Below are 27,734 nucleotides of genomic sequence, written 5' to 3'. Positions count from 1 at the left end.
TTTCTGGCCTGTGGCTGTTATACGTAGAATAGCTTTTACTTACTTCTTTTTGTCTTAGTTCCTCTATTGATTTTCTAGATCTACATTTTATTATCATTATTTGTTAGTGATTGCCCTTTTGTTACCAAAATGCATCTTTAACTTATCAAATTCTATGTGAGAATTTGTATAGAAATTCATTTTATATTTTTTCTCACTTCTTGAATGTAAAATACTTTCAACAATATAGAATACTTCTATGTATCCCCATTATTATCACACTTTTTATTGAACTTTAACTTTTTTCTAGGATGTAACCCCATTTTGCAAATTTCTTATATTTACATGATATTTAAAGCAATCAGGTGTCCATTAAATGGATAAGAGAAAAAATTGAAAAAAAGCACTTGCTCTCTCCCACATATCTGCCGTTATATCATATCTTTGTGAAGAACAAGAGTCTGTTGTCATTTCCTTCCATCTTGAAGAACATCCTTTACCATTATTGTAAATACAAGCTGGCTGCTTATGATTAACCTCCAATCCTGCCTATCTGAAAATGTATTTATTTCATCCTTATTTTATAGGTTTATTTTGCATAGCACATAAGTTTTATAGGAGTTCTGTTTAAATCATCTTTTCTTTGTAAAAAAAAAATTCATCCTTTTAAAGGCTCTTTCTCATTTTGTTTCTTCCACTTAGTGTTCACTAAACCTTGCTTTCATTTTCTGCTTCATTTTTCTCAAGGTGTTCTTTCTGGTCCCACAGGAAGTGTCCTCCCCAGCGATGGCTGTCTGAACTTTCTGGCCAGTAAGACCATCACCCCAGCCACTCTGAGAACCCCAGATGGAGAGGTGACTTCCTTCCTCAGGTACCACTCAGAGGGGAGACCTCATTGATGGTCTAGAATTAAACTACAGACATTGTAGACACATATGTACACCTGTCATATTTCTACACCCAAACCACCCAACCTGGAGTCCAGTAAGGCAAAGCCTCTGAGGGCACAGTTTGCAGGATTCACCAAGCACTGTTTCCTTAGGGTGCGGGAAACTTGTTTCTCTTCCTGAACTCACCTGAATGGGGGCAGGCAGGAAGATGTGGCCCCACACAAACATTGGATAACATGTACCAAGTTTGGAAGTAAGTTTCTGATGCAGAGCTGGAAAGTAACCCTAATTCTTGTGGCTAGGTCAAAATACCATTTTGAAGCTAAAATATGTGTGCCTTCCCTTTGCATTTAGCTAATAACTTTTTCCTGCTGTTCCTACTCCTTGGGCTTTTGTTAGGAAAAGCAAGAGGATTCAGGAATATTGCTTTGCTCAACACTCCCCCACTCCATGCACATCTCAAGCGCTGCCTTATCAGAATACAATAGCCAAATAACCAAGTTAAATATACCTAGTCCTATAGCTGTATCATTTGCACCAAGCTGTCTGAATTCTTGGAGGACTGATGAGAGAGAGCAGATCAGGAACCTAACACAGGCATTGAGTAAGAGTGAAATTTCTTTTGAGCCAGGAGGGAGAAGAAGATACTCCCTGCCTATTCTGTGTCTATACACAACACAGTTGAAAGTCTTTTGTTTCCAGTGAGTCTCAAGTCCATGAGATGGAGGAAGGAGGCTGTTGAAGGGCTGTAGAATTCCACTGAGGATGCACTCAGAGGTAGACATCAGGGCAGGTCTCCCTGCCTCCTGCAAGATGAGAAAGGGCTCTTGGGGCAGCTAACAACTATTCATCCTTAATGGAATCAGTTTTATCAATGACCTTGAATAAGTGCTTTTACACCCAAATTCCTCTTCAAATCTTTGTGAAATAGGAAGCTACATGAATCTTACCCATTCTGGAATCTGTATGTGGTGTTTTTCTTCAATAATTCCAATAACCCCCAAACCTGCTCATTCACCCTACACAGTCCTATCTAAAGTTAGTGGATGAGAGGGAGTGGATAATGTCTGTTTTACACTGACCCATTCTTACTGTGAGAAGCCTCTGAATGACTCAAGTTTTTCTGGTCATGTTTCCTTCAAATATAAGCTGTGGATAGAACTCCTTCACTAGATCTGATCATGTGTGATGCAGAAACCCAGAAATGGCAGGGCAGCCATGTCACCATCCCCTCCTTCTGTCTCCTTGTTACCTTGAGAAGCCAAAGCAAGCAGGCAGGAAGGGCTAAGGTCACCTCCTGCTATCCCCTATGCCCCCAGTCCTGTGAGATCCTGCACATACACCTCCAAACAGGGCACGGGCCGAAGACAGCATATGACTACATGAAGAAATAAATATATTAAGGAGTGGTAAAGATCTCTGCTCAGGATTAAAAGTGACCATCTTCAGAGAATTTCTAATATTAGGGCTATTAGATTACGTCTAAGTTTATGGTGAGCATCTTGAGATTTTCAAGATTTTCCATCTGCCTCCAAGCTCACTTACACTGCAGAATCCAGAGCTTGGCTCCACAGGTGGTCCCACCTCCCAGCTCTCAAAGCTGGTCTACATTCCTACCCACCCAGAGTCCTGAATCCTCACATCAGCAATAGCATGTGGAATCCTCACCCTTACAATCTGACCTGTTTGTCTGCCACCAGTTGGAGCTGATTCTCCAGGAATCAGCTCTTTTACGGTTTCCTGATTAGATTCCCCCTGCCATAACCTCCCTTCTGAGTGGCACATGATCATTGGTTAATAACCTTAATTACATCTGCAAAATTTCCTTTTTGAACCTAATATTGTAATAATGCATGTGCTATCTCAATATTCACAGTCCTAGGGTGATGACAGTACATTTTTTCATTCTCCCTCCAACATTTCCACAGAGTGCCACATCCATTTGCTCTATTAATGTTTTCTCCTTATCATTCAATGAAAGCAACAAATGCCATTGCTATAACAATAAAGCATTGGTTTCAGCTCTAGTAAGCCAGAGAGTTAGATAATGGTAAATGTACTGTGGATCTGTAAGGTGTGAAAGGGGCATCAATGAATTTGATTTCCATAAATATATTCACAATTATGGACTGCTTTATTTTTTCATTTACAAAGGACAGAATTCATTTTTAAAACCCAGGAGAGAGAGAGAGAGAGAGCGAGATAGATAAACATGGATATTTACCAAATCAAAGATCTGAATGGAGGAATATTTCTCAGGTCATTACCATCGTGCCAAATAGCAGGAAAATTCAGGATACTTTGTGCATGCTTATAGAGCATTTGCTAATCAGCTAAGTAAGTAGTGAGGATCATAAAATTGAAGGGTCTACCATGTTTAGGAAGGAACTTAGAGACAGGTTTGTTTATTTTTAATGTTTGATTGATTTTTCCACTAATCGGTGTCTGCTACAGTTAGGATAATATTGTTCAATGAAAGCCTAGTAATTTCAGAGTGAATGAAGAATGACTCTGGTAAGAACTCAGGAAAAAATGTCCACCAGGCTTCACCTTCTTAAACAAAGCAAACCAGTGTCAGAACACTGGAAGAATCTACTTGAAAGCAAAAAGGAACACAAAGACAAGGGTTTTATAGACAAGATTTAAAAATAGTAATCTGTCAAGATTTTGAGCAATTGCTGTTAAGTATGGAGCCCATTGCACAGATTTCAGGGAATGCCTGAGGCTTGACTTGATATCTCCCACAAAGTAACACTTAAGAATTATAAACTGGGGGTAATTCTCGGGGGACATAAAAAAATGTGAAGAATGAGTGTTGGCTTCTTGGTCTTTTTTGTTTTACTTTTTGGTGTTTGGTGTATTAGTTTGATAAATAACAAATTATCATAAAAGACAGTAGCTTCAGATAAAATATTTTATCTTATCCCGTTAGGGAGCAAGAGGTGTCAATCCCTGGCAGCCCAGCAGCACAGACTGCCTAAACAAAAACGTCTGCGGGGCGCTGGTGAGGGTGTGCCACGCAGCTCATTTGGGGGTGCCGCTGGAGAATAGTACATGCTCTCCGTGTTTTGTGCGAATTGTACTCTTCTCCGCCTTCCTCTCACCGGCACCCTAACGGCCAGGTCTCCACTGGGCCCACCCTCGTGTGCGGCACTGACGTCCCATTGTGCTCTTGCACATACGAGGGAGCCCAGGGCATGGGGGCTTTCCTTCTCAGCCTGTGGGCACCTCCTAGGGGTTGGGCCCCCTTGAGATGTTATGAGGGGGCCTTCACATCCCTTGATGTCACTGCTGTGCCCACAGGGGGTCCTCTTCAGAGCTGCCCCACTTCGTTCATTTCCTGGAGGGGGTGGAACAAAGGGTGTCAGGAAAATCTCTGGCCGAGGCAGAGGTTCTCTTCTCTAGGTCTGGAGAGTCCCTCAGCCCTTCTCCTGCGGACACGCTCTAAGGTGGAATTAGGGGTGCCCTCCTCTTTCAGAAGTGTTTGCAGTGTGATCTTATTGTGGTGCTTCCTTACAAGGAGGAGCTTAGGGAGTTCCTGCAGCCAGAGGTTGCTTCTTCTGGCCTCCCGAGGCTTCCACTTACTTAGCAGCTGCCAGGTTCCCTCAGACCCCACCCTGTGGACATGGCAATGAGAGACCCCAGGAGCCACCTACCTGACTTGAGGCATACTTTACCTGGGCAAGCCTGGAGCCTGGACTCTAGGTCCTTGTGGACCCTCAGATGACCCACGGTCCCTGACTTTCTAGTAGACATTGAGCCTGCACCCAGGGCTTTCTCTGACATTGCTTCCCTGTACAAACCCCCTCTGCTCCACCCTAGACAGCTCTGGGACCCTTGGACAGCACAAGTTAGAAGGCTGAGTAGGAAATATGAAGAGAGAAATCACCTTTCCTGAGCCTGGAGGTGCAGATGGCAGTTGCCCTCCTGATGATGTGGAGTGCCGGTGGGTGTGCAGGGGTGGCTGGAGGTGGAAAATAACAGGCCTGCACACCCCTGCTGTTACCATATTCATCCCTGCAGGGCAGGGTGGTTTTGGCCTGTCCGATGGTGGGGTCAGGCCTTGAGGTGGTTTGGGGAAGGTCAGGCAGGGGGAGGGGTACTGGGACAGGAGGGAACTCTGCGGGAAGGGAGGAAAGGGCCAGGGGTTGGGGTGGAGGAATCCCTCTCGAATATTTTGAGGGAAGAGAGGTGGGCAGAGTGGAGGGTGAAGGTAGAGAAAGGGAGGGGCCAGGCAGGGACAGGGCCAAGAAATGCTCCCATGGCAGGGATAACTGGGATGACAGGGAAATGGGAAAAGAGGTGTGGGGGAAGGAGAAGCAAGGAGGCAGAGGTGAGGATGAGCCCAGGGTTTGTAGGGAAGGTGGGGATGGGTATGTGGGAGCCAATGTGGGGGGGGACCATGGAGGCAGGAATAAGGTCAGGGGTGAAGGAGAGAGGAGTGGTAGGGAGGGGCAAGGGGGTAAGGAGAGGAAGGAAGGGAATGTGGGAGGACAGGAGACCATCCAGGTGGTGACGAGTAGGGGATGATGGGCTTCCCCAGGCACCACCTGGAAACAGAACAACACATGCACCCATGTTCCAGGGGTCTCCCCCAGAGGGGCAGGTGGTTCAGCCCGTGGAGGAGACAGTGAGGCAGTTGAGACCAAGATGGAGATTGCAGCTCTCGATGGTAACAGCTGCGGGTGTGGAGATGCTCTGGAGGCCAGAAACCAAACTGCCGAAGGAGTCACTGTGGAAATAGGGACCTCCACAAGGCACCCCTTCGGCAGGTGGGCATCCCGAGTCGATGGGAAGACCCAGGGATGACAGGTGACTCTGTGGTCTCTGGCCGGTCCAGGGTGCTTGCACAGGGGGCTGCGGAAGACAGAAAGTGGAAGCTTCAGAAGAGGAAGAAGGGGGTCTGGACACCCAGGCAAGCCTCGCCAGGGTCGGAGCTTCTGGCCCGACACACCTCTTGCGTCCCTGACTTTCTAGTAGACATTGAGCCTGCACCCAGGGCTTTCTCTGACATTGCTTCCCTGTACAACCCCCTCTGCTCCACCCTAGACAGCTCTGGACCCTTGGACAGCACAAGTTAGAAGGCTGAGTAGGAAATATGAAGAGAGAAATCACCTTTTCTGAGGAGGACTCCGGTCCCAGGTCCTCAGGAATCCTCCCTGGCAAGCTCTCCAAGCTGGGAAATCAGGAGGTTGGGTTACATGTGGTGAAGGAGGAGTCCAGACACTTCCATGGAGCTGCATGTCACAGCCCTACAGGGAAGACTTGGAGGAGAGATTGTAAGTGCTCCAAGCTTGAGGTCACAATGACAGTTGGTGAATGGAAACCATGGAGGGTCCCACATGTTTAATGTTTAATCATTTATCAAGTACTTGCATATTAATTATCTCATGAGATTCCCACAAATATTTGAACTAACCTGAAAAAAACTTATTTCACAGTAGAAACCTCAGTTTTAGTGCAGTTAAATCTTTGTCAATGGCAGGCACCAGAATTCCTGCCTCTGAAGCCAACCTAGATTTGCTTCACTGGGTCTCACCTTTCTTCTTTCCTTCTAAGCACGGGTGGAGCAGGATGTGAGCATGCCCCAAGATTTGGGTGTCCTTCCTGCGACCCTGCCCTTGGGGCCTTTCCTCCCTGAGAGGGACTCACCCCAACACCTGACATCCTCAGACCGTGCAGTTGGTGGTGGACTGTCAGGGATTGTGAGATGTGTTGCACCCTTAGAGCAGGTGTGCAGGGAGAGCAGGGCCTTACCTCTCAATCCACCCTCTCTCTCCATCTCCGGGTCTCTGCACTGACACTGAAAGACCAAGAAACAAGGAATATAATTGCAATCTGTGAAGGAAACCTTCAGATCCTCATGTCTCAACAATGTGTCCTTTGTATATTGCCTGTTATTCATTTTTAAGGGAGTCAATTCCTTTCTATTATTATTCCATCTTGAAATTACACAAATAATTGTTTTCCGAAGGAGATCATTAATTTTGTCAGGTCCTGAATCTTCTTTTGAGCAGGCACAGAATCTCAGTTCTCCAGGAGCAAGTGTGCTGTGTACCATGCGCTGCTCCCAACCTCAGAGTTTCCACAAGAGCCTATTCTCAGAGCCCTTCAGAGTCCCGGCATTGCTCTCCATCTGAGCTGAACCCATGGAACAGGCTTGGCCCAGAGGTACCTGAGGTGGTATCTGGACAGTGAACGAGTGTTGAGTGGGTCTCTCTGGATAGCCTGAATTTCCCAGTATCACAGTCCATACCCACTCAGACGTGCATTTAGGGGTTTATTCTGTAACCTCCTTCCCCACCCACCTGGAAGGCCCTGAAGTTTGGATTGAATCAAAAGCCCCTCTCTGATATTTCCCCACCCTACCTGTTCCCAAGATGATAGCATGTTCACTCTGAGAGATTTATGCTAAGCTGTCCCTCTGGGCCAACACCATGGGTTTAGGAAAGTGGACATGGGCTAGGGGAAAACAGTGAATCTCTGCTGTGGACTGGGCCCAGGGTCCCTTTCTTACCTCACTGGAGTCTTGATGTTTCTTGACTCCCTGGAACTTCTCCTTCCTCTGCCTGCAGTGGAGCCACAGGACACAAAGCCCCAGTACAGACCAGAGGAGGATAAGGGGACCCAGTTCCCACATGGCTGAGCAGGAGCTCAACCACAGGTCACTGGGACTGCTCCAAAAACAAAGAAAAGTTTTCACCAACCACAAGAAACTGCTGCCTCTGGCAAGTAGGCACAGAGAAAGCACACTGCAGCCTAGGGGCCAGCCTGACATCACAGGGCTTAGAATAGTCATAAAGGTTCTCTGGGTGGGGGAGGGGAAGCCCAGGGGAAGGGGCACCCACTGCCCATCCCCCCACCTCACCTCTCCTTTGCCCCCAGAGGCACCCCTCCTCCCAGGCTCTAAATGTCTCCATATTTGTCTTTGGCTTCCTATTTTCTGCTTCAATGCTTTATTTTCCCCATAGATATAATTTTAGTGTAATTTTCCATTGCACTTCATACAGAAATGTCTGATAGCCTCTTTACTCTTTCACCAATTCCAGTGTACCCAAGTAGGTGAATTTTTCAGCCCAAATCAGGAAAACCTTTTTACTTATGCCTGGAAACTCCTCTTCTCCCAACTCCAGTGTCTTCAGATCACTTTTCTTTGAAATATCTAAGTTTGTAGCAGTGGTTCTCCCTATGCTGCTATTGCAAGTTTGTACTTGGTATTATTTTTTGGTAACATTTCTTGGTCAGATATTTTAGGGTGAGAATTTGCCAGAACAGACAGACCTTTTCTCTGTCAGCTTTCTCCTGTGTCAATCCCTTCACCATCCTCTTTTTTAGCCAGGAAGCTTAAAGTTGAAGCCATATCCTTCTTTCTATTACCCTTACTATGAGGAATGTTCTCAATGTTTTAAAAGTCTCTTCAGAAACCCTATGGTGTTTTTTTTTAACAGTTGATTTTTTGATGTTTTCTTTTTGAGATATTTCCACTTACCTTATCCAAAGTATGTTGTCAATATTTCATAGCATCTTAGCTTTCAGCAGTCATCATCACACTCTGTTTTACAGCATTTTCATTTCTCTGCAAGGAAATTATCAGATGGGCCCCTAAAAAAGAATACATCTCCTATCCTTTATCTCTCCCCAATAATGACCACTGGTATTGGTGTGATACGGCAGTTACTGTTGATGAACAAATTTTAAGGTATTAATGTGAACTGTTTTTTTGGAGCTTGCAATAGCTGTTTTTTCCCCACATAGCACTCTATTATTACCTTTATGTACCAGTGTGGTACATATGTACTAGTTTATGCAAAAGATTATTTAATTTTATGTTGTTAATCAGTGACATACATGATTTTAAACAAATCCTTTGAACCAAATTCACTTTCAATATAGCACCATTCTTAGCTACCCTCACCCATATCTATTTCAAATCGTTTCAAGTTCAACCTCATTATACTTTCTGAACATGCTAGGTTTCCACTTCTTCTCTAGCTTCTAGCTATCCCTAAGTATCTTATATGCTATATATATTTTTATTACATAGACAGGCAGTGGAAATTGAACCCAGGTCTCTGGCATGGAATGTAAGAGTTCTGCCTGCCGAGCCACCGTGGCCCCACCCATATTCTGTATTTTAATACTCTGAGTTTACGTATTCTGATTAGTTCACATTAGTGGAATCGAACAATATCTATCCCTTTGTGTCTGACTTTTTTCACTCAGCATTATTTTCTCAAGATTCATCTGTGTTTTCATATGCTTCAGAAAGTCATTTCTTCTTACTATTGCATAATATTCCATCATACACCCACCCACCCACACACACACACACCATATTTTGTTAATCCATTCATCTGTGTGTGGGAATGTGGATTGAGTCCTCTCTTGGCAGTTCTGAGCAATACCACTATGAACATCAGCCTGCCAGAGTCTGTTGGGGTCACTGCTTTCAGAGCTTCTGGGTGGATGCTGAGTAGCAGAATTGCTGGATCTTAAGGCAAACCAATAGTTAGTTTTCTAAGGACCCGCCACACACTCTTCCACAGCAGCTGTGCCATTTTCTCCTCCCACCAGTAGTGACTAAGTGTTCCTATTTCTCCACGTCCTCTCCAAAACATGAAGTTGCTCATTTGATTAATTTTGGACATTCTTATATTTGTGAGATGATATCTCATTGTACTTTTGATTGGCGTGTCCCTAAATGCTAATGAAGATGAACATCTTTTCACGTGCTCTTTAGTTGTTTGGATTTCCCATTTAGTGAAATGTTCAGTTATATCTTTTACCCACTTTATCATTCAGTTGTTTCTTCTTTTATTGCTGAGTGGTAGGATTTTGTGATATATACTAGATATCAAACCCTGACAGTATATGTTTAATGAATTAATCCATGTGCTTTAATATATTTCAGAATGCAGTCAGATTAAAAGGAAATATTTAAAGTATCAAAGCAATAAATCCCGTTATGAAAATGTGGGGTACCAGAACAATAATTATAAACATAGCAGTAGAAGTACAGTACATAAATTTAACTAAAATTGTGATCTAATTGTTTGAAGTGTTTATTGAACTATGAAGGTTTTGTCTGTGAAAACCAAGTGCTTCCTGACCATGCTAAAGGATAAAATGAAATATCTAAAATTAAAAAATCATGGAATTAAGATGCAAAGTATACTGTTAATAATAGAGGTCCATAATAAATGAAAGAGCTTAAAGTTCAGAGGGTTTGTCTTTGTGGAGGTAGACTTAAAGAGACTGTGGGTTTCATTATCTTTATCAGTTTTATGGAAGTACTTGATATCTAAATAGCTTACTCTCAACATTATAATTAAATTGAAAATGGCAAGTGACTCCCATAACTGTTTGGTGTGGGTTTTATTTTAAAATTTGTAAGTCACCACAGTAAAATATCATAAGAACTACTTATGATTTGAATGGAATTTAAAAAGGCAAAATATTTAGAAATGGCTTTCTACTGAAAAACAGCACAACACTGGGTTATTTAGAGTGAGAACACTTTGAATACTAGTTTTGAGCTCTCAAGAAATTATAGCAAGGCCTCAATGTACAGCACCAACCACCACAGCAAAAAATCTAAACAGACAAAATCAAAACAGTAGTACACTTAAGACTGAATGTAGAATGTAAAGGTCACTCTGAAATCAGGTAGCCCTAGACCTGTGGCTGATCCATGATCCTACTAGTTGAGTATGTAACATCCCCACTGGGAAATTATATTTCAACCAAATTGGAAGAGATGAACTTGAGACAGGTCCATATGTATTTAAAAAGATACTGTGTTCTAGAAAGCATTATCCTCCTTTAAGAAGAAGTACTTAGAAAAATTTGGCTGATGCCCAGTTGGATGAAACATAAACTAATTTGATATACTGTCATCAACATGGTGACATAAATAGCTACTGAAAGTCTAACTTGTGTTATGTTGTAAGCTGCTGGAATGTGATAAACCTGAACTGGAATGGCTTTTAAAATGGGAGCTTAATAAATTGCAAGATTAAAGTTCTTAGCTTGTGCAATCACACACTTTCCATAGACCTACACAGTGGCTTTGTTCTCCAAACATTGAGATGGTTGTAATCTCATGAGACATTGGGGAGACCAACTTTTTTTGGCATCAACCTCTCCAAGCTTTGGACAGCACCTAGGATCTCTACCATCTGCAGGGCACACTCTCAACACCTTCAAAGCAATGGGGCATCAACCAGGCTCCCCCCATTTCCCTATTTTGTGTGCTCCACACTCTCCAATACATTTTGTGACACACCTCTTCCTGAGCATTAGAGTAGAAGGCCCACTTCCTGCTTCTGGGGCAAATTCACCCTCTCCACATATATGGGTTGGTTGACTCTCCTAAACCAAGATGCACTAGTTCCAGACTGTAGCTTCTGTGATGTATGTTTAGGTAAAGAAGGATATTTGGAATCTCTCTTAGTACATGGAGCTTCACACAGTATAGTTGCACCAGACACCTTGAAAATTCCAGGGAAGAGCTGGAGCTAAGAAAGCCTTGGGGTTTGCCCATATCAAGCCAAACTGGCTGTTATTTATATCCTTGTGTCATCCATTCACAGGCTGCCTACTGGCCCTGAAGAGGCATATATTCAAATGTAGGATCTGAGCCCTAAGAAAGACAACTGCAACAAAAGAAAATATACATAAATGGAAACTCCTCTAAATCAAATGCTTCTGCATGTCACAAGACTTTCTCAAAAAGGTGAAGAGGTAGCCAACTCAGTGGGAGAAAATATTTGGACATCCCACATACCAGACAAATTTGATTTCCTGTATATACAAAGAAATCATGCAACTCAACAACAAAAGAACAAACATCTCAATTATAAAATGGGCTAAAGATATGAATAGGCGTTTCTCTGAAGAGCAAATGCAGGTGGCTTAAAAGCACATGAAGAGACCCTCATTTTCACTGGCTATAAGGAAGATGCCGATCAAGGCTACAATGAGAGAGCACCTCACACCTATAAGAATGTCTACAATTACACAGAAAGGAAACTATAAATGTTGGAGAGGATGTGGAGAAACTGGGACCCTTATGCACTGCTGCTAGGAGTGTATAATGTGGTAGCCACTATGGATGACTGTTGGCAGTTCCTTAGGAAACTAAATGTCAAGTTGCCCTATGGCCCAGTAATAACACTACTTGGTATATGCCCAGAAGAGCTGAAAGGAATGACACAAACAGACATTTTCACATTGATGTTCATAGCAGCATTAATCACAATCACCAAAAATGGAAACAAACCAAATGCCTATCAACAGATGAGTGGATCAACAAAATGTGATATATACATACAATGGAATAGTATACAGCAGTAAGACAAAATGATGTCCTGAGCACATGACAAGATTGATGAGCCTTGAGAACATAATACTGAGAAAATTAGCCAGACACAAAAGCATAAATACCATATGATTCCATTTTTATGACCATCAGAAATGTATAATCAATGGCTTATAATAATATAGGGAACTTAGAGATACATAGAAGCTAGAGGTGGGTGAACCATTAGCTAATGAGGTTGAACTCCAATGTAAGGGAAGAGATAGGAGCTAAGGTGATTCTATTGTGGATCTAGAAGTAATATTACTATATTGAAGATGAACAAGATTGAAAGGGGTTGTATAGACCTATGTATCCCATTGATTCACATTAGAAATATGAATGTATTCTCATAAGAATTACTTCAAAGACATGACTGTTGTACAAAGAGGGTTTAAATCCAGGGTACAGGGGAAAAACTGCTATTGCATGCTATGAGCTATGTTCAAAAGGAAACCGTCAGCATGACCACAGCAGCAGCAGAGATAAATAATGGGGGGAGGGACAAGTGTTAAGAAGAGGTTTAGATTTCCTATTTGGCAAGGGTGTGCTTATTGGTTTTCTGTCTGTTGGGAACAATGAAATTACCTAAAACTGAGAATGTTGATGGACTGTGGACTTTGGGCCTTCTACATGATGCCCAATGAATGCAGGTGGTTGAAGGATGCAATGACGGAGAAGTGAATTGGTGAGCAATGGTGTGCACTTATGACCACAGGTTGTTTGCCACGAAAGGAACAATGTGTGAGTCATGCAATAATGTGAATGAATGTGTAGGACATTTGGTGAGAAAAAATAAGCCAGAAACAAAAAACAACAAAAGTATGATCACCTTTAGAATATGCTTATAAGAAAACAGGGGGCTTAGATTTTAAGCTTTTAGAGCAGACACATTCAGTCTGGAGTGGTAATCATTATTTCAGGAATTTGAGAGACTATTTTGTATATATTATATATATATATATACATATTTATATTACCTGATATTTAGAGACAACAATGAAGCCAAACAGGTTTGGGTTAAAACAATTCAGAAAATAGGGGTAAGGAAGACTGTGTCTATATTTTAGAACTGCACATATTCTTTGTGACCAATGGAAGAAAGTTTTATTGATCTGGAAGTGACATTTTCTGTAGTGCATAATCTAATAGCTCATTTGAGCAGTTGAAACACAGGGAGCACAGAATAAGGAAGAGATCCTTTAATTCTGTATAATCCTGTATTTTCACGCCTGGCAACATCCTAGAGTATATTAACCAAATAATCAAAAAGTATTGACAAAGTCCCCTGAGGGAGTGCAGAAAGACTATGGAAGTATTAAACCTTACCATCAGGGAATCCCCTGGTACTGTGTCAAACTTTAGGGATACCAAATCAATAGGCCATACCCTCAATCATGAGGCTTACTCTTGTGAAGCTTGTGTAGGTAGCGAAGAAGCTTAGACTACCTATAGGCATGCCTAAGAGTTACTACTGGAGGACCTATGTTATTGCTCAGATGTGGCCTCAGTCTCTTTAAGCCCAACTCTGCAGGGAAAATCAGTGCCCTCCCCCCTACATGGGACATGAAAGCCACAGGTGAAAGTCTCCCTGGTGTCATGGGACTTGACTCCCAGGGATGAATCCAGACCTGGCACTGTGGGATCAACAATTACATCCTGACCAAAAGGGGTAAAAGAAGTGCAATTAATAAAGTATCAGTGGCAGAGGGTTCAAAAAGAGTCGAGAGGCTACTCTGGAGGTTGTTCTTATGCACGCTTCAGGGAGACCTGGCTACCTATCCTAACCTGCCAAACCCCAAGCAATACCATTCCAGCCAATCCTAAAGAACACCTAGGGCAATGTATAAGATTCCACAAGGGTTCCATGCACTAGAGTCACTTTCTAGAAACCTACAACCTCCAGGTGGATCCCTGCCCCAGATAAGTCCTGAAACCTAGCATAGCCTCTCCAGAACATCAGGCAGTTCTGTCTTCTGTCCCCATATTAGTGACAGTTGCTTCCAATATCAAAAAAATGAGAATTGCCATAGCCCAAACAACCCTAAAGAGAGATATGGAAAGATCAAAGGTGATGGTGGAATTATATGTAGGAGATAGAACTTAGCAAATGAACATGAATGCTGAATCACTGAATTGATATTTCTTTCAGCCTCCCATATTTTAGAGAAGGTAGAAGGGGAAACTTAAATTTTGAATTTGTAACCCATGTCAAAGTCTGAAATGTGTTCTACAACCAATTGTGGTGTTGTGCTTTGGAATTTATAGCTTTTTAATGTATATGTTATTTTTCACAAAAGAGGAAAAGAAAAGTTGATTGTGATTATAAAGAAAGTATTTAAGCCCTCTACCCTCCTATATTCTGGAGCAACTAGAAGGAAAAATATGAGAGGATCATATCGAAGCCCATGACAAGCTCTGGGATCTGTCTCATAACCACTCATGAAGAGTGCTTTGAGAACTATTGCTTTTTTCTCTTTGCTTTCTGTATATGTTATACAATACAATAAAATAAGGTTAAAAACAATGCTATTTTTGGAAAATAAAAATGAGGAAATCTTTGGGTTCTTCGGCTAGGCAAGGTGCTCTTAGACTTCAAAGTCAAAGACATCTGCTCTGTGGAAGAGTATGTTAAAATATGAAAAGGCAAGCTGCAAAATGAGAGATTATCTTTGCTAATCAACAATGGACTAGTGTCTAGAAGGTGTTTTTAAAAAGCAGTAAAAACTCAACAGCATAAAAAGCTAATAATACAACTAAACTAATTAGAATATGGCTGTTTCACTAAATAAGTCATACAGATGGCAAATGAGCGCTTCATACTTTACCACTAGGGAAATAACCATATTTAATATCTCAATAAGATATTACTACACACCTATCAGAATGGTTAAAATTAAAAGAAAACAGATGACAACAGCAAAAGCTCTTTAAGATGCAGAAGTAGAAAATGCATTCATTGTGGTGGGACTATACAATGGGATGGCCATCTGGAAAACTCAACATGCAATTGTTGAAAACCTAATCATATATATAGCTACCCTCTAGCCAACCAACTGCATGCACTCTTGGGCTTTTATCCCAGAAAAAAGAAGACACACTCATACACAAAAGAATACACTAATATTTACAGCAGTTCTGTTTGTAGGAGTTAAAAGCTAGAAATGACATAGATGCTTTTGCAGGTGGTGCACCGATATCATGGAATGCTACCCATGAAAAAAGGAATGAAATATTGACAAATGCCACAGAATGAGTCTCCATATAATTATGTTGATTGTAAAATGCTACTCCTGGAAAGTTATATACTGTTGAGACCATTTATGCAATATTCTTCAAATGAAAAAATTATAGAAAAGGAAAACCATTTAGTAGTTGCCAGGGTTTAAGGAGAAGGTGGAGATGGAGGGAAACAGATGTGGCTATAAAACAGCAGCAGGGAGAATACCTGAGGTGATGCAAGTTTTCTGTTCTTGATTGTCAATTTTATGGCTTTGATATTGTAGTATAGTGTTATAAAATATTAGAATTGAGGAAAATTATGTTAAACATACATGGGATCTCTAGTATTTCTTATAACTGTTGGAATGTATAATTAACTCAAAGTTAAACAATTAAAGATGATTTTCTGGTATACTTTTAGCTCTTGTTAAAAAATAACGTATAATGTAACAAATTTATTGAGGACGTTTTTCAGGAGGCTAAGGGACTTTCAAATTAGGATGCAACCATCACATTCCAAAGTAAATAACAATTATGTTGCAATGGAACGCTAAGACCATGAATTTCAATGATGTTATCACTTAGAAGCATTGCAAACTGGAGAGGCAATAATAGTTATTGATGAACTAGCTAATGAGAAGGAATTATTAGATACATAGTGCATTGAAATCTAAAATGGATATCAATAATCTGTGAGAGTAAAGATGATGAGAAAGATTTAAAAACTGGGGAAGAATAATATTAGATATTTAACAATGGATTCTAGCAAAGCACATAATGCAGCTGTTTTTCCAACACTTTAAACCATTTTGACATGGAAAATCAAGAAATCTTATGACACAATCAAAACTAATGCTAATTACTAATGTGTGTGCTGATTAGAAAGGTAGTTTGCACCCTAGAAAAGCCATGGTTTAATCCTAGTCCCATTTGGTAAAGGTAGCCATTTCTTCTAATCCATATTCAGTACTGTATATTTCATACTATAATTAGATCATCTCCCTGGAGATGTGATCAAGAGTGGTTGTTAAACTGGATTATGTTGGGGCATGTCTCCACCCGTTTGGGGGGGTCTTGACTAGTTTACTGAAGTCCTATAAAAGAAGAAACATTTTGGAGAAAGCTGGAGATTCTGAGAGAGCAGAACAATGCAGCCACAAGAACCAGAGTCCTCCAGCAGTGACCTTTGGAAATGAGGAAGGAAAATGTCTCCTGGGGTGCTTCATGAAACAGGAAGCCAGGAGAGAAAGCTAGCAGATGATGCCGTGTCCATCACCTGTCTTTCCAGATGAGAGAGAAACCCTGATCACGTTTTCCATGTGCCATCTCACTGGAGGGAGAAACCCTGAACTTCATCAGCTTTCATGAACCAAGGTATCTTTCCCAGGATGCCTTAGATTGGACATTTCTATAGATTCCCTTTAATTGAGACACTTTCATGGCCTTAGAACTGTAAACTAGAAAATTACTCAATTCCCCTTTGAAAAGCCATTCCACTTCTGGTATATTGCATTCTGGCAGCTAGCAAACTAGAAGAATATGTATTATGATCATCTGGATGAAATATCCTCATGATAATGAGTCAGCAGAGCTGAATGGATGGAAAAAGAAATATTTAAAGGTATTAATAATATAAATTATTCTATGGTAAAAGAAGAATACATCTATTTAATATACTTCTATAACTAAATGTTCATGCCTAATTGTCTCAAAATTTATCTCAATCAGTATTTATCCATCCTTCTAATTTTCAGATCCATTCATGATCTGTTTATATGTCACCTCGGTGCAATGAGTGACCTCATAGAAAATAACTGGCAAAAATAAACGTTTGAGGCTCTGTGTTTGTGTGCATGTGCATGTGTGTTGAATGGGGAAAGTTGGCAATGGCACACAAAAGAGACAAAATGTCAGGAACAAACAGAAGAGAGCCATCCTCTCAATGTGCCAGTTGAATGATAGCCTATCTTGGATCCAATTGGTGTTTTCTTTCAGAGAGGGAGGAGGAGACTTCTGTGATTTTACACCAGAGTTCCCCTAGATGAATGACAGTAGACACTACATGTACCTAAACATATTCACCACAGGGATGTTATTTATTGCCCCAGTGAACAATGAATTGGACAAGAAGAAATCTACACACGACCAATGCTAAACATTTTTTATTAGAAACATTCCCATTTAATGGGGCAGAAAGAAATTTGGGCATGGAGCTGAAGTGAGGCACGGGGTTATCTCCAGAATAACAAGAAGATTTCATACCAAACACTTGGAAGAGAGGAAAGTAAGATCCAAAAAAGCTCTGATTTTTTTTTCAAGGAAACTAGTGATTTCATTAAAGACATGGCCCTTCTCTAGGATAAAAGCAGGATATTACAAGAATTAAATAGATTGAACTGAATCCATAAAAATGCTGAGGGGAAAAGTGAAATGGATGCAATAAAACTAAATTAGAAAACTACAAGGAAAGAACTAAAATCCACATGGGATGTAATAAATAGAATAGACACTGTGGGACTTTAAATATTTGACATGGAGTACACATTGGAAGACATCCTTTAGAGGAAAGAAAGATTCATGAACTTAACAGACATGATGAATGGCAAGAATAATTTTAACAGCACTGACAAAAAAATCTTCTATCAGGTATACTAATTCAAATGGCTTACTAGGTTACAAAATAACAAGCAGGGAAAATTATAAAAGTATATATTTTTAGTTATAGCAAGCAAAAGTGTGCAATTTAAATTTAACAAAGCACTAAGCAGGATGGATGGAGAGACGGAAAGAAAGAAGGAAGGGAGTCCGGGAGGCCAGGATGGAGTGAATAAGGCTAAATTTCTGTGCCTTTTAAAATTCCAGAGCATAATTACAGAATCATTGCTTCCTACAATAGCCAGTCTCCAGTGTAACCCCCCACAAACAACTCCCACCTGCAAGTACTCACACTCTTTTATAGGGCCCTTACACGTTTTGCCAAGGCTGGTTTGTGTAACCAAATGTATCAATAGCATATGATACAAAGTTGGTCATGCACTTTGAGAGTAGGTGATAAATGACTTCAGCTTCCACTGTGGGTTCTCTTTGTTTCTCTCTTCTGTCTCTCTCAGACTCTCTGCCCCAGTCTCTCTTTCTCTCTCTCTCTCTTTCTTATATCTCTTGCTCAGGGGGAAACAAGATGCCATGTTGGAAAAAAACTCTTTAAAGTGGTCCGTGCAGTGACAACAACCATCTGGCTGAGCTTGAAGCCCACTCTTCTTCCAAAGTTCAGTCTTCAGAAGAAAGCAGCCTCAACAACTTGCCTGCAATCTCCTGAGAGATCCAATCAGCTAAGGCACTCCCAAACTCCCAATCCTCAGAAGTTGTGGGAAATAAGATAGTTTTGTTGATTTAAGATGTGAACTTTTATGGTAATTTGTTATGCAGCAGAATATAACTAATACACTAGCAGATTGTTTTTATAAGTATAACATATCATTAAAATGAAAACCTTACAAAGGTAGATTTGTTTTAAGCAACCAAGTTTAAGTATTCAAGAGGAAAATAGTTCTTTAGATTTTGTAAATAAAATAAAGTATGTTGAAGGATAGAGCAACATGTTTGATATTAATGTTATTAGCATTATAGTTTTAAGAAGGAAATGGTATCTTGATATATATACATATATCTCAAAAGATATTTGCTTAAACTCCACAAGCATTTCTTATTTTAAATAGCTCAGTGCAGACTGGAGAAATATTTTTTATAAGATGCTACAAATTTATTTTGAAGCAACACCATAACCTTATCTTTTGGTGACTCAACTGAGACATTTCCCCAAAAGTTCAGAATAAGAAAAGAACAGCTTTTTAATTTTAAGCTAAATTAAAATCATGACATTGACTTTAGGCCTCTCCTGTTTCTAGAATATCTAAAGAAAGGGAATATTCACCTAGTGGGGTGCTTGGCTCAGCAGTGAAGAATATTTACTTAGGTAAATATTGCTTTACTGATTTTCATGGACACATGTAAGACATTACTGTGATTATAATACACAAGTGAAGACACGTGCAAATCTCAACATCCTTGATAATTTGCAAAAGGAAGAATGTAGCTTCCAGTAGGGAGGAGAAAATGGGATTAAAAAAATTCTCATCCTACCCAGAGGGGAATTTAGATACTGAATAAAATTTTGAAAATGAAATGTAGGTGTGTTTTGGTTTGCTAAAGCTACTGGAATGCAATACGACAGAAATGGCCCGTGTTTTCAGAGGGGATTTATTAAGTTACAAATTTACTATCTTAAGGCCATGAAAATATCCAAAATTAAGGCATCCAAAAAGAGATACCTCTCTGTGTTAGGTCTGAACTCTAAGATTTCTGCCTGTTATTCTTTTCATACAGGGCTCCACTAAAAGGATTAAGATTTCCCTTGAATGGATCACATCTCCCTCTAACCAATAGGTCCCATGCACAATTGGGTGGGTTGCATCTTCTGTGGAAATATCTTAATCAAAAGGCCCCACCCAACAATAGATCTGCTCCTCCAAGCTTGCATTAGAAGTACATGGCTTTTCTGGGGTACATAAAAGCTTCAAACCAGTATAAGGTTTAAGCTTATTAATTAAAGGAACACATTTCACTAATGTTAGAAGAAAAATAATGTTATAACCATCAATATTTAAGAGGAAGGAGGAAGAAAGTGGAAACGATAGGTAAACTAAATTGTCATCCAGCACAGAGAGACAACAGTAGCTACTGTCCAAAGTGGATGGTTAAAGAAATAGAGAAATTGTTATTTTATTTAGGAGTATGGTGAGAGCAATTAGAATCAGAATAGTTGACCAGTGATTATTTGGGCAAAGAAGACTGTAGGGAGGAGTGAGGGAAAAGTTTCAAATCCTTGACTCATTGGAATGACTTGATGTGTTACCATTTTTATGAATTACTTTGCTGTAAAGTAATTACAGTCTGTTTTGAAAGCATCATAAATTGAAATAACATGCAATAATAAATCAATAAAAAGTATTCTGATATGTAAGAAAAGAGTTTTTTAAAGTTCTTAATTAACACTTAGGAAAAACTCTAACAAAAGAAAAATAATAAAGTTATATTTAGGCATGTCTGAAAAATAATACTGATCACAAAATGGATATATGAAATTGCTCAGGTTTACATTAATCAAACAGTATAAATTACAATAGAATGCTTTTACTCTAACATATGAAAAATGTTTAGAATGATTGGTATGGCACTTTGGAGTTATGTGTTCCAGAAAAACATGTTCTTAAATTTAATCCTTTTGGGTGGGTGTGGGTCCTTGTAAAGAAGATCTCTTCAAGGTGTTGCTTCAGTTAAAGTGTGGCACAAAGGATTGGGCCTTAATCTGGATTACTGGAGTGCTTTATCAGCAGAGAAAGAGTCAGATAGAAAAAAGCCACAGAAGGAGCAGCTAGAAGCTGCAAGTCAATGGAAACCAAAAGAGAAAGGAGAAGCCAAGAGAGGCTGCCGTGTGCACTGCCATGTGCCAGAAACACCAAGGACCAGGGGTCCCTGGCAGCCAGCCCCAGTGTTTCAGGAGAAGGTATCACCTTGATAATACCTTGCTATTGAACTTCTCCTAGCCTCAAATCTATGTGCCAATAAATCCCCATTGATTAAGCCAACCCATTGCTAGGTGTCTGCATTAGCAATGAGGAAATTAAAGCAAATGGTTAAAAACCATTTTATTCCAGACAGTGAGGACAAAGGAACACGTTCATTTTCAATTGGGAATTTAAATGGGTAAAGACGTTCTAGAAGTGAATTTGAACTATAAATAAAACCTTAACCTCATGCATCCCATAGATATATCTGTTCCGTTTCTCTGGCCTGTTTGTTGTGATACAATTTAGTGCTTGATAAGGGTTTATCTACAAGAATGTTTTTGGCTTCTAAAATAGATATGGCAACTGAGTAAATATCCAAAAGTATGAGATTTTAGCACATAAACTACAGCTTATCCACATAGTGGAAAGTAACCATCAAGCAGCAGATTGTAGGAAAGATTTAATTACACGGAACATGTTAATGGTTTCTTAAGTGAAAAAAGCAGAATGTAAAACAAGATGTCCCTTGTCATCTCCCAGTTTGTTTTCATTTCTTGGTTTTACAATACAGATAGAGTAAATTAAAAAGTAATATAGTAAACTGGCTGTATCAGGACATGGGAAATATGTTTATTTTCTTCACTTTAGATAATTGTGTGTTGCAATTATCTAAAGTGAACAAAGAACAGATATATCACACCCAAAATTGAGAAAGACTAAATTAAATTGTCTAAAGACATTATTTTAAGAAACTCTCTTTAAGTTCAGGAAGAAGGGGCAAAAAACTCATTAAGAAATCTTGGTATTATTGACTTGGTAACAAAATAAGGACAGTTTTACCTTTGTCAGAAAATAGAGAACTTAATATACTCATGCCTGTGGGAAAATGTATACTAATCATTAGCCTCTTATTAGCCTTTCCTTTAATAAATTACCTGGGAAAATATGATACTTAATGATAAGTACTTTAATTCTTCCTTTTCTATAAAAAATGCAATCAGTACTGTGTATTGAATTCAAATTTATAGAGATGAGTAAATACAGAACAAAACAGTAGGTGGTGGAAAATGGAACATATGATTTGCTTTTTTAGGGAAGAAATATATGTCTTTAGGTGCTGTTTCCTTTCCTTTGATTTAAATCTACACTAAGAATAAAATAGGTGTTTATCTGCATACTTACCAGTTTTAGAAACAGAACTGTCTCCAGGAGCTGAGATGCATTCAAGCTCGATAGGCCTCCTGCCATCCACAAACATCACTTCCATACCACAGAGATAATGATGAATGATACTCGCTTTTATTCTGCTTCCAACATCCAACCCACAGTCCAGTATGAAAAGAAATTACCCTCCTAACACCATATGCAAAGGCCCTTTCTCTCAACTGTGATGTCTGGATTCTGGATCTTTGTGAAGTGAATGACTGTACCACACTTCTTCCCTTCTAGTTTTCCTCAGTCTAGTTCCCTCTGGTCTTCCAGAGTTTTCTGTATTCTCTTCCCCATTAATTATTGGGGCTTCTTTTTACTTGAAAGTTGCCAAAGCATCCACCCTCTTCCAAGCTGGAATTCCGTGATTAATAAAGTATGATTTGAATTCTAAAACCTCCACTGGATTCTCACTACACTTCTGTACTCAACTAAACCTTGGCTTTATTCTAAGGATACTGATAACTCCATCAGAAGCTGAACGCCGAAAAAAAAGTTACACAAATGGGAAGATTGGCATCACTGATTATACTAAATATCACAATTTCTAATATGCTATGTACTCAAACTAATACTCCAACAATCTTTCCATGCTTGCCTAATTTTCCAGCCCCATTTTCCACCCCACCCCATGCAACACATACCTTAAATCTTCTTCAGTCTTCTTGAATCTCTAGCATTTTTTCTTTTTCCCTCCTTCCTTCCTTCCTTCCTCCCTCCCTCCCTCCCTCCCTCCTTCCCTCCTTTCCTCCTTCCTTCCTTCCTTGCTTCCTTCCCTCCCTCCCTCCCCCCTTCCTTCCTTCCTTCCTTCTCCCTAGTATTCATCATCCCAAACTATGATTTCTAATATTAGTCCCAGCAGGTGATTTTGTTTCTACAAAAATCAATAATAGTAGTGGTAGTTAATATACCAATAAGCTTTCTCAACGTCTCTTTCTTTAAAAGAAAGCAAGTTTCCTGCTTCCTATCTAAAGGCAGTATTTCCCCATATTCTCCTTTGTCTCCATCTTCTTTCTCAAAATTTTCATATTATCGGTTCTACATTATTAATATCTACCATTTATTAATTAATTCAATAATTTATTTATTGAATATTAATGGACATCTACTATGTACCAGACTCTATTCTTCAATCATTTCCTTTGGCATTTACACCCATAGGAAATCCTCTCATGTAATAAATACCATTCCTTAAACTCATCACATATCAAACCACTATCTCCTTCCTGCTCTCACAATCACACTTCCAAAGAATTGCTCCTCTTGTTGAGGACAGTTCTTCCCTACTTCTGCATCTTCAGTCAGGAGGTGGGGGTGTGTGTGTTGTTACTTCCTCAGTAGGAAGAAATAATTCGCTGTGGGTGGTGGGTGGAAAGAATGCAAAAGGTTGGCTCTTTTAAATAGGAAACAATTAGGGGAGGGTAAGCAGCTCTGAGATTTGGATTTGCAGGAATATCTCTGCCCCCCAAACATTTGCAGATCAGTTAAGAATCATTTTAATTCTCTTTAGTGTCAGGAGAAGGAAATAATATAAATGAATGTCAGATGACTCCATTATTCTTGTATTTTATACATCAGTAGGTATCAGGCATGATGTGGGCCCATTTTGGAGGGTTCTAATTGTTTCTCTTGGCTGAGCCAGTCTTTATTTATTCAACATACATTAATGACAAGGCCCCTACTTGGTGCTCTTTTCCTCTTGATTCCATCTGGAGCTACTGTTGTTTTAGTCAGCACTACTTTTTGTGTATCCAATTTCTGTTCCCAGACAGCCTGCATGATGTCAGTAATATTTTCCGAAAGATAATTATCACCCTCCCATCAGAAATGTCAATTGTTCAATCTGGAAAACCATTACTTACACTAAAATATTTAAACTAAAATGGTGTGTTAGTTTGAGTGCTGGTTTGAAAGGATTATAATGCCCTAGAAAAGCTATGTTTTAATCCTGATCCAATCTTGCTTAGGCAGCTTCTTTTAATCCCTTTTCAGCACTATAGGTTGAAAACTTGATTAGATTATCTGCAGGGAGATGTGACTCACCCAATTGTGGGTATTAACCTTGGATTAGAGGGAGATATGACTCCACCCATTCCAGGTGGGTCTTGATTAATTTAATGCAATCCTTTAAAAGGGGGGAAGCATTTTGCAAAGTTTTGAGATTACAGGATAGCAGAGCCATGACAGAGTGATGAGAATCACAAAAGCCCACACAGCCAGAGAGACCTTTGGAGATGAAGAAGGAAAATGTCCCTGGGGGAGCTTCACAGAATAAGAAGCCTGGAAGGAAAGCTAGCAGACATCACCGTGTTCACCATGTGCCTTCCCAGTTGAGAGAGAAGTCTTGAACTTCTTCAGCCTTTTGTGAGTGAAGTAAGCTCTTGTTGGTGCCTGACTTTAAACACTTCTATACACTTGTTTAAACTGGGACATTTTTAACCTTAGATCTGTAAACTAGCAATTTAACAAGTTTATAGTTCTAAGCCTAGGAAAATGTCCAAAATAAGGCATCCAGGGAGAGATACCTTTATTCAGGGAAGGCTGATGGATCTTGAACAGCTTTGTCGCTGGGAATTCATGAGGCTGGCATCTGCTGGTTCCTTGTTCCTGGGCTCTGTGGTGTTCAGCCTACTTCCTGTAGAGGTTCCTCATTTAGCTTACCCAAGGCTGACTCTTATCTCTTGGCTTCCCTTGGCTATCTCCAGATTCTGGCTTGCTTAACATTTCAAGGCAATGTCTGCTGGGCTCCAAGCATCTCCAAACATCTGCATCTCTGTTTTCATAGTGTCAGCACCTGTGTCAGTTTTGCTCTCATGTTTGTTGGCTCTGTCATTTCTGTCACTTCTGTTGTTTCTGAATCTCTCCAAAATGTTTCCTCTTTGAATGGACTCCAGTAAACTAATCAATAGGCAACTGGAATGGGTGGAGTCACATCTCCATCTAATTAAAGGTCACATCCACAATTGGGCATATCGCATCTCTGTGATGATGATCTCATCCAGTTTCCAACCTACTGTGATGAATCAGAATTAGAAGAAAGGACTGCTTCCACAGGATTGAATCAGGATTAAAACATGTCTTTTCTGGGGTACATAATACTTTCAAACTGGCACATTTTGGAACCCATAACACTTGCTGAGAAGAAAACAGCACAGAATTTGTCTTTTCCTATTTAATATAAAACATCTCATTCAATGTTACAGAGATGGGTGAAGGCTATATATGAATTTGTAATAAAAACAATGCTACCAGCTGCATGAGGAACATTTAGTAATTCCTGGAGTAAGATGTGTAATAGAGCAATATCCAGTATTAGGTAAGATAGCCTAAGTAAAATGCTTCAATAAATAACCTCTTAATCATACTGGTTTCACTCAATATATTTGTTTGTTAATAAATAATTTTGGTGGGTATTTGTGGGTGTTTGGGGCAGAGGTAGAGCTGTCATTCTAAAAACAGGACACCCAGTTAAATTTGAATTTCAAATAAACCATGAATATATATTTTAGTGCCAATTTACATGGAATATATTTGTGCTTAAAACATATTAGTATGTCCTCTTATCATGCTAATAAGTCAGATATACCAGTTTATCTGAAATTCAAATTTATTAAATCTAGCGTCAGGTTGGAGTGGTCTCTGTTCATTGAGAGAACTAGGAGGTGTCTTGTTGTTGATGCCAAGGCCACAACAAGGAGAGTGAAGAATCATGCATTGGTATATTTGTGATAAGCATAAATTCTGCTCATATTTCAGTAGTGACAGCAAGTCACATGTGCACACAGGGGTAGGGAAGTACAATCTCACTATGTGTCTACAGACTGAACAACTAAGAGGACTAAGCAACTCCCTGATGTCCTCTGTTTCTGCATCTCAGGGTTGAGTTGCCTTTTCTGGTTTATTGGCTAGAGATTTCTGAAAGGAATTTGAGTTGTTGGAAAACAGGTTAGTTTGAACCTGGTTTCTCATAGAGTTTTGGCTCAAGAACTTTGACCTCTGTTGTTTCATTTTGTTTTTTTAATTCTTGGGAGGAATTGTAGATAGTGTAAAACACTATCATTTCACAGGTGAAAACTACAGAAAGTAGAAACTTCAATATAGTTTTTGTGCATTGTATTTCTATTTTCCTAGGAATGAAAACAAATTGGCCATTTTGTCATTCAAATACTATAAGAAAATCATCATTAGAAGTAAAGTTTTTGAGATTAATTTTTAAGAAATAAAAAGTTTATTTGAATGCTTTAAATATTTGTTTATAAAATAGTTTGCAAACTGACCTTTATTTTCAGCTAAAATTTCTAGATGAAAAATACTGATTTAAGTGAGAATTTATGATTTCAAGATATTTTATACGTAACCCTCTTTGAATTGCCTAATTGTTCCCAGTAGTGTGTGGGTTAACTTTTTGGGGGATTTGTGTTAGGAAGTTGTATGGTTCCTGGCAAATAATCATAGACGGTGTGTTAGCTGCTTACATTCCATGGGAAGAAGTGCTGGATTATTCTTGTCTCTTCAAGGTAAAGATACCACTTCTGAGGAATTTTCCAAGTTATGTAAGATGAATGGCACAGAGTGAAGTGTATGTGCTGTCACAGGACCCAAGAGGAGAACCCAAGGCCCCTTTTATTAATGATACTAACTGGATATAGTCACGGCCCCTTCCAAGAGGCGTCAGACATTCACAGACGAAGCTGCATTTGTATAATGAATTCTCCAATTCTCTTTAACATAGACATTTTTGGCATGAAATGTACAGGACAACTTAGCCTAAAACCACTTAAGGTATTATAATTGAATCAACATTTGCAATGATATTCAAACTAAGTCACTGGTGCTAGACTACCTCATTCTAACAAATTATATCTCCTAGGTTACTAATTAGTGCCTACGTGGTTCCAGTACTTCAGATGACAACCTGGTGGCTGCTCTCTACATGAGAAGGTAGCATTTTCTTGGAAAGCGCAGGATCCAAAACTAGGATTTACCTGGGACAGCTATCAAGATGATTCATCTTTCAGAGCGTTCTTTTGCATTGAGCCTTCAGGTGAGACAGCCTTCATTATATTGATGGTATTAACCTTTTTGTTTTTTACTTCAACAATACTACTCATGCATCATGAATGTTATGCCTATTTTCATCTTCATAGAATTCTTCTCAAACACACACACGCAAAAAAACCTTTTTTAAAAACAAGCTATATCTCACCCAAATATTTATCCTAGCTGGCTTCTCTTTAAATACATTAAGTTCTTCCATTCTCTGAGGGAGAGGCAGATCTTCTACAGTACTTGCATTCAACAGGGAAGGCACATCGCCACTGGGATTGAGTGTCACTATATGAGAGAGAGTCCACGCCACCTTGACAGGATTCAAAATTAGGCCTTCAGAATTTGAGAGCTTAAATTCTGAGTTATAAATCACATCTACCTTTCTCCCTAGATTGATGTAGGGTCTGTATTCTCTCTTAGTAGTTCTATTCCTAAGACTGAATTTAAAAAAAATATCAC

The 27,734-nt window shown here is 39.6% G+C and overlaps 1 protein-coding gene and 1 long non-coding RNA gene across 8 annotated transcripts in view; one reads left to right on the top strand and one right to left on the bottom strand.

The window, feature by feature from the left end:
• Positions 1–27,734, top strand: part of LOC143684188 (uncharacterized) — a 181,597-nt gene that overhangs the window by 72,411 nt on the left and 81,452 nt on the right. For 4 of the 7 annotated variants that reach the window (XR_013175897.1, XR_013175896.1, XR_013175895.1 and 1 more), the window contains exons 3-4: positions 748–8,072; positions 27,097–27,270. This is a non-coding gene — a long non-coding RNA (uncharacterized LOC143684188). The remainder of the gene's footprint in view (positions 1–747; positions 8,073–27,096; positions 27,271–27,734) is intronic. The other 3 variants (XR_013175894.1, XR_013175898.1, XR_013175899.1) reach the window with 3 other exon arrangements.
• LOC143684185 (uncharacterized) lies at positions 3,217–7,669 on the bottom strand. Its single transcript, XM_077160897.1, has 5 exons — positions 7,387–7,669; positions 6,627–6,672; positions 5,985–6,045; positions 4,759–5,726; positions 3,217–4,209 (listed from the first exon to the last, which is right to left on the bottom strand). Exons 1-5 carry the CDS (start codon positions 7,666–7,668, stop codon positions 3,815–3,817), a joined length of 1,752 nt encoding a protein of 583 aa, XP_077017012.1. The 5' UTR covers position 7,669; the 3' UTR covers positions 3,217–3,814.

The sequence above is a fragment of the Tamandua tetradactyla genome, chromosome 5 (genome assembly GCF_023851605.1).
Source record: "Tamandua tetradactyla isolate mTamTet1 chromosome 5, mTamTet1.pri, whole genome shotgun sequence".
Classification (NCBI taxonomy): Eukaryota; Metazoa; Chordata; class Mammalia; order Pilosa; family Myrmecophagidae; genus Tamandua; species Tamandua tetradactyla.
The sequence above is the reverse complement of the archived record's forward strand: the minus strand, read 5'-3'. Positions and strand labels throughout refer to the sequence as shown.